This window comes from Neomonachus schauinslandi, chromosome 5 (genome assembly GCF_002201575.2).
Source record: "Neomonachus schauinslandi chromosome 5, ASM220157v2, whole genome shotgun sequence".
NCBI lineage: Eukaryota > Metazoa > Chordata > Mammalia > Carnivora > Phocidae > Neomonachus > Neomonachus schauinslandi.
In genome coordinates this window covers 61,509,859-61,516,582 of record NC_058407.1, presented here as the reverse complement: position 1 = coordinate 61,516,582, position 6,724 = coordinate 61,509,859, and the positions used below count along the sequence as shown (strand labels likewise).

Here is a 6,724-nt window from a genome sequence, read left to right as displayed (position 1 = left end):
GCATCCCCGAGCCCCTGGCAGCCCCGCCGCCCGGAGCGAGCGCCGCCTCCGAGGGTCGCCGGGCGCCGGAGCCATGACCCTCCGCCGACTCAGGAAGCTGCAGCAGAAAGAGGAGGCGGCGGCCGCCCCGGACCCCGCCGCTCGGGCTCCCGACTTGGCAGTCGCTCCCTCCACTCCAGCCCCGACCCCGGCCTCGGGCCCCCGTGCTGCAGCCGCCAGCTCTGGGGCCCCCGGAGACGAGCTGTACGCGGCGCTGGAGGACTATCACCCGGCCGAGCTGTACCGCGCGCTCGCCGTGTCCGGGGGCACTCTGCCCCGCCGAAAGGTGCGTCCCCCCCCCCCCAACTCCCACTGCCCCCCAGCTCTCGGTACCCTCCGGCGTCCTTTCCCCGAGACCTGCTCAGCCCCTCAACATCCTGCATCTGTGCCCTCTGACCCCACAACATATTCCTCGGGGGCCACCGCGTCCCCCACCTAATTCCCCAGCCCGCTCTTACCAACCCACACGTTCAGAACCTGCTCTCCCTCGGTCAGTCTCCTCGGCCCTCTCCTCCAAAGGCGCAAGCCTCCCCCCGCCGCGGCCCCCGCCTCCACGCCGCCCCCGATCTCGGCGGCTCCCCACTCCACTCCCCACTCGCCGCCGTCGCGTCTCGCTCCTCTCCTCCCCGAGCACCCCCTTCTCCTGCTCGCTCCATCTGGCCCTCAGCACCCCTGTGCCCCGCCCCCCGTGCCCAGGTATCTCGAGGCCCCCGGGACCCCTCGCCCGGGCTGCTCCAGTTGGAGCCGGGAGGCCTAGGGCTGCGGTCCCGCCGCTCGCCGGGACACGCTGAGGGTCTCAGAGCCCCGGGGGGAGAGGGAGGCGGGTGGACGAGGAAATGTGTGCGGCCCCGCGGATTCCCGAGAGCTCACCCTTCCGAGGGGACGCCCGGATTGCTGGGCTCCGGGCCTGCCGCCTTGCCCCGCGTCGGAGGTGCGGGGCGCGAGGCCACGGCTCCCGGGACTTCGCCAGGACCGGACGCGGTGGGAGGGGTCGCAGGGCGCCCGCGGGGCAGGAAGGATGCGAGCCGCGCCCGCCCTCTGAGTCTCCCCCTCCGCGGGGCTCTTCCTCTGGCCTGGGGGGACCTGAGCGCTCAGAAGTGGGGACACAGACCCAGGTCAAGGAGAAGGGGCTGGTGGCCTTTCCCCGCTCAGCAACCACCCCCCCGCCCTTGGCTCCCCCCCACACAATGAACAGCTTGTTGAGAATTTGCATTTTATGAAAATCGGGTTGAAAGACAAAGGGGTCTCTCTCTATGCTGCCCAGTCCTTCCACCCCGGCCCATTTGGGAACTGCCCCCACCCCTGAGGCCAGTATTTGGTTCTGGAGAAAGACGGCTCACTTCTCTTCCTAGTCTTGGGGCAGCCTGGGGGGGAGGGTTAACTAGGGCACCGACCAGGAAGGCCCTGGGCTGTTGAGGGCACGTGGGAGGCGAGCTGGTCTGGCAAGGCCTCTTCCAAGGACCAAGAATTTAGGGAAGGAGAGATACTAGTTGCTCCAGGGCCCCAAGGGGGCAGGAACCCCCAACTCTGACCGCCCCCCCCCCCCAAGAAAAACCCTCTCAATCTCTCTCCTAAGTATAGTGAGACTTAAGGACAAGTTTGAGGTCTGGTTTTTGTTCGTTTTGTCCCAGAGAGCAACAAAATATATGGCAACGTGGAGAAACCCGGGTGGAACTGGGCGCAGCGGGCAACCTGCAGCTGGGATCCACAGCTGGTCCCTGAAACAGCCTGTAGTTTGGGGGAGGAGGGTTGGCCCTACTGTCCCCTGACTTTCCATGTTCAGGCTGGGATTGCCGGCTCTCCAGACCTGGGTCTCTGACCCCAGCTCCCCCAAGTCACTGTCTACGACTGAGAAAATAGGAGGAGATGCCCAATGGCGGTGGGGGTGGGGGTAGTCTCTGGAGTACCTTGGTAGGCAAGTCCAGGGTTCCCCTGCCCTTCTTTGGGAACATCTGGAAAGAGCCCCTGCCTCAGCTTTTAGAGTCTGAAAGGTCTGAGTCCTGCAGACATACACCCTGAGGGTAGAGACTATTCTATCTAGATTAATGAGTCCCCCTTGTCTCCCCCCCCCCCACCTGGGCTAGCACAGTGCTTAGACAGTTCCTGCATCTGGAACCCAGTAGGACTGATGTGTCCCCACAGTCTCAGTCTCAGTTATGGGGTAGAGCCTGAGGGAGAACTCCGGGCAGTGATGCTGGAGGGGCATTCAGCAAAGTTACACTGGCACCAAAGCAGGTATGGAACTGGGACCAGACAGGCAGGCGACAGGAAGTGAGGTGCTGGGTCCAGGGCTGGAGGCCAGGGGAGGGACCTCGCAGAGCAGGACTCTCAGCATCTGCTCGAGGACAGTCCCTCTCTCACCTGCTCCTTCCTCTCTGTCTTCCCACGCAGGGCTCAGGACTCCGCTGGAAGAATCTCGGCCAGAGTCCTGAACGGCAGCGGTGAGTCCCCAGCACCCCAGCCCCTGCCCTGGTCCACAAGGGTGAGCTGCTGGGGTGGCTGTGGACGGCAGCACGACATAGCTCTCGGCCCAGGGGGACTCATTCTCCTCTCAGCATGCTTCCCTCACTAAGAGTGAGGGGCAGGTGGGGGTGTGGGCTGTGTTAAGGGGGTGGCAGAGAAAGGAGGTAGGGACTTTTGAGTCATCAGGTGCTCCTCATGCCACCCCCAGTCCCTGCCAGTTACCCCTCCCTGAGGAGATCTGGATCTGGGAGGTGGAGAAGTGGAAGTCTTCGGGGCTCCCCTGAGCTCTCCTGGCCCCAGCAAGCCCCGGGGCCCAGACCCTAGCCTGGCTGCTGGAGTCTGGCGACCCCTGCGTCCAGGAGCTCAGTCCTCTGCTGCTCCCATCCTGCGGTGGCCCTCTTTGGAAGCATCCGCAGTGAGGGCAGAAGTAGGCACTGACCTCAGGCCCCACGTTGCTCAGTCTCATGCGGATTGGGGCCTGGCTTCTAAAATGGATCAGCAGACTACAGCCTGCTGGCCAGATTGGCCCGTTGAGCCCTTGAGCTAAGAGTTGTTTTTCTATTTCTAAAGGGTTGTAAAAATAACAACAAAGAACAATATATGACAGAGGCCGAATGGAGCCCGCAAAGAAAGCCTAAAATATGTACTATCCTGGCCCTTTGCAGAAAAAAGTTTGCCAACACTTGAAGAAACCCAGAGAACACTGGGGTAACACATAACTTCAGTCACCTTATTCCCCAGCCCAACGCACAACACACACAGAGCGGGGAAGGCCTCCCTTCACAGTGGGGAGGAGCTCAAGTTAGGGCTGGGAGTTGCTTCTCAGCATTTGGGGGGCATCTGGGTCAGGCTGGGAGCTGTGGGCCTGGGTCTCAAGGGCCTTTCCGAGGCTGTAAGACTTGAAGAGGCCTCTGGAGGCTGCTTTCACTCTGCCTCTGGCGGGGCGGGAAGGAAGGGGGTGGGGGGGGGCAGAGGAAACTCTGGGCTCCCCCAGCAGGCGAGGATCTGGAGCGGGTCCAGACCATTGTGTCCAGTGGGCAGGCCTTCAGTGCGGGAAGGGGCGGCCTCGAGGCTCCCTTCCCCCCAGCCTCACATCTGGTGGGCTGGCCCGCTGCAGCTGGGAGGAGCAGCTGTGGTCTGGGCTGAGCCTCGTGACTGGCCTCCGAGGGTGGGGCCAGCCCTCTCCCCAAGGCTGCGGAGTAGAGAGGCTCAGGGCTGGGGCCGAATTTGGGGCCTCAGCAAGTCAGTGAGTGGTACTCTAGGGCTCACTAGAAAGCTGGAGGAGTGGCTCAAAAGCTCTGGGAGTCCACTCCCTCTGGGGCCCAGCCATTTGCAGTGCCTCCCTGCATTGGAGGCTAGATTGATTCTCTGTGGCTCCATGAAGCTGATTTCGGCTGGGGATTGGGACAGGCATTCCAACAACCTGTGATGAGAGTGAGTTGTCGCTGGAGACCGTGAGCCCTGCCTGGGTGTTCTAGAGCAGACCCCAACATCAGTGGAAGGCCACACTAGGGGACCACCAAGCTCCTTTTAATCCTGACAGTCCTGAAATGGCCCCCGTGTCCCCTTGCAGGAAAGTGCTAACTTTGGAGAAGGAGGAGAACCAGACCTTTGGCTTTGAGATCCAGGTGGGAGAAGCTGGGTACAGAGGGAGCGAGGGATGGGGAGGCCAGTCTGAGGGGTGGCTGGCCCCTGCCACACCCCTGGCCGATGGTCCCCTGGTCTCTTACAGACTTACGGCCTTCACCACCGGGAGGAGCAGCGCGTGGAAATGGTGACTTTTGTCTGCCGGGTTCATGAGTCCAGCCCTGCCCAGCTGGCTGGGCTCACACCAGGTGAGGTCTGAGCCCAGGACACAGGGCTCCGGGAAGGTGGTATGACCTCACTCCCAAGCAGAGGGGGTGAAAATCTCTTCCGAAATCAATTCCCCTTCCTCCTCCTGTTTTGAGAAGGCCAAAAAGAAGAGTGGAGAGAATCTAGGCTTTGGATCGAGGCAGATTTGCCATTTACTGTGTGATATCGAGCAGCCCCATCTGCAAAATGGGGGCAATAACATGCCCAGGGGTTCCCTAGGCACAGAGCCAGGGCCTGGTAAATAAATGGCAGATGTTGCTGCTGGTGTTTTGACTCCTGGCAATCTGGTCATCCAGCCCAGGGCAGGAGCTGGGGAAGGTGCAACATTCCATTCGATCTGCTTGATGTTGGAGATCAGGGCCTATCCCGCCCCGACCTGGCCCAACTCGGGGGACCTGTGCTACTTCCTCTAGCAAGGAAATGATATGGTGCCTCCAGTAGGGGACCCTTGGGATTGGCCAAATCTAGAGCCCCCTGGTCCCAGGAAGGGGATTGAGACTGTATGAACTGACCACCTCCCCCACTCTATCACCACTTTCTTCCCTAAGCCCCGACCTCCATGCCCACTTACCAGCAGCCCCTGGTAGCCAAGTGGGGTACCGCAACTTTGCAAAAGCCCTTCGTATCCACTCTCCCTCCTGATCCCCGAAGTAGCCACAGTAGGGATCCACACCCCTGTTTTACAGATGGGAAATGGGCCCTCGGAGATGGTGGCTTGCCCTGCCTGAAGTCAGGAGGTTCTGCGGTGGCGCAGGGTCTCAGAAGCTGAGGCCTCTCATGCCTGGGGCCAGTGTCAGTTCCCGGCTGTGTCCTACTCATCCTGACCCCTTCCTGTCTTGGCTGGGTCTCAGGACCGCCTGTGGGCTAGACAGAAGTAACCGGCTCCAGGGGCAGCCCAGGGTTGCTGAGAGGGCTCAGCCTTTGGGGACAGTTTCCTGAAGGTGGGGTGAAGGTGTAGGTATAGGAAGGCCTGACCCCTGCGCTGGGGTGCTGGGCCAGGAGGAGGTTTCCCCACAACCATGAGGAGTGGTGGGAGGGAGCGCAGGAGTGTTCTGTGGGATTATTACCCTGACCCTTTCCGGCTCGGGTAGGGGACTGGAATTCTTCCATCATGCCACAAGGAACAGATGCTGACCCCCCTCTCTGCCTGGCAGGGGACACCATCGCCAGTGTCAATGGCCTGAACGTGGAAGGCATCCGGCATCGAGAGATCGTTGACATCATTAAGGCGTCTGGTAACATCCTCAGGTATGTCCGGGTGCCGCGGTCCCTGAGGGTTCCTGAGCTCAGCTTCTCTCAGTGTTTCCACGGCCTGTGGGCTCACTCAGCCTTTGGTTCCCCAACCTCCTCAGGCTGGAAACTCTGTATGGGACGTCCATTCGGAAGGCCGAACTGGAGGCCCGTCTGCAGTACCTGAAGGTAAAGCAGCCCAGATAATGTTCCGCCTCCACCCTCTTCTGCCCAAGCCCCTGCCCCCCCAGGCCTCACTCTTTTTTTGTAGGGGCCTATTTACCTGTCTGAACCTGCTTTTAACCTTAAGATTTCTTCTGTGTACTGCCTGACCCCTCAGTCTGTCTATACCCACCTCCTGCTTGTCTCTTGCTAGCTCCTGACAGTGAGGCGGGGGGTGTCTCTTGCAGCAAACCCTGTACGAGAAGTGGGGAGAATACAGGTCCCTAATGGTGCAAGAACAGCGTCTGGTGCATGGTGAGTGGACTCGGGGTGCAAAGGGCCCCTTCTGCCCCTGCTGATACCCCTCTTCATGCTTCCACCCCAGAACGAGGGGCTTACTTCCCTGGCCAAAGTGAAGAAAGGTTTGTTGAGCTACTACTTCGGGCACAGCACTGCCCTGGGCTACTTAACTGCACACACATTTTTAGTTCATTCTCACAATAGCCTTGTGCTAGTAAGCATTAGTATCATCCCATTTCACAGATGGGAACAGCAAGGCTCAATGAGCCAGTTTCAGATACGTTCCGGGGCCCTTGTGTTTCCCGTGGTCCTCCTAAGGACTTGAGTGTGGAATCCTGTTTTGCAGGGGAGGGAAGTGGGGCTTAGGCCAGGGGCCACACGTTTGGTCAGCAGGAAGGAGCGGAGGGCCCCTCCCCGTGCCCTCTGACCGCCCGCCCTCCTGTCCTCTGCCCTGGCAGGCCTGGTGGTGAAGGACCCGAGCATTTACGACACGTTGGAGTCGGTGCGCTCCTGCCTGTACGGGGCCGGCCTGCTCCCGGGCTCGCTGCCCTTCGGGCCCCTGCTGGCCGCGCCCGGGGGTCCCCGCGGGGCCGCCCGGCGGCCCGGGGGCGACACGGACGACGCCGTCTACCACACGTGCTTCTTCGGGGGCGCGGAGCCGCCCGCGCCGCCGCCG

General features: G+C 61.4%; 1 protein-coding gene across 1 annotated transcript in view; it reads left to right on the top strand.

Annotated features, from left to right (window-relative positions):
* The window catches only part of TAMALIN (trafficking regulator and scaffold protein tamalin), a 26,123-nt gene continuing 19,399 nt past the window's right edge, over window positions 1-6,724 (top strand). Inside the window, exons 1-8 of the mRNA XM_044915199.1 lie at window positions 1-325; window positions 2,431-2,480; window positions 4,076-4,130; window positions 4,235-4,337; window positions 5,511-5,604; window positions 5,709-5,775; window positions 5,997-6,063; window positions 6,507-6,720. Coding sequence (XP_044771134.1) covers window positions 74-325; window positions 2,431-2,480; window positions 4,076-4,130; window positions 4,235-4,337; window positions 5,511-5,604; window positions 5,709-5,775; window positions 5,997-6,063; window positions 6,507-6,720 — 902 coding nt within the window. The 5' untranslated portion in view covers window positions 1-73. The remainder of the gene's footprint in view (window positions 326-2,430; window positions 2,481-4,075; window positions 4,131-4,234; window positions 4,338-5,510; window positions 5,605-5,708; window positions 5,776-5,996; window positions 6,064-6,506; window positions 6,721-6,724) is intronic.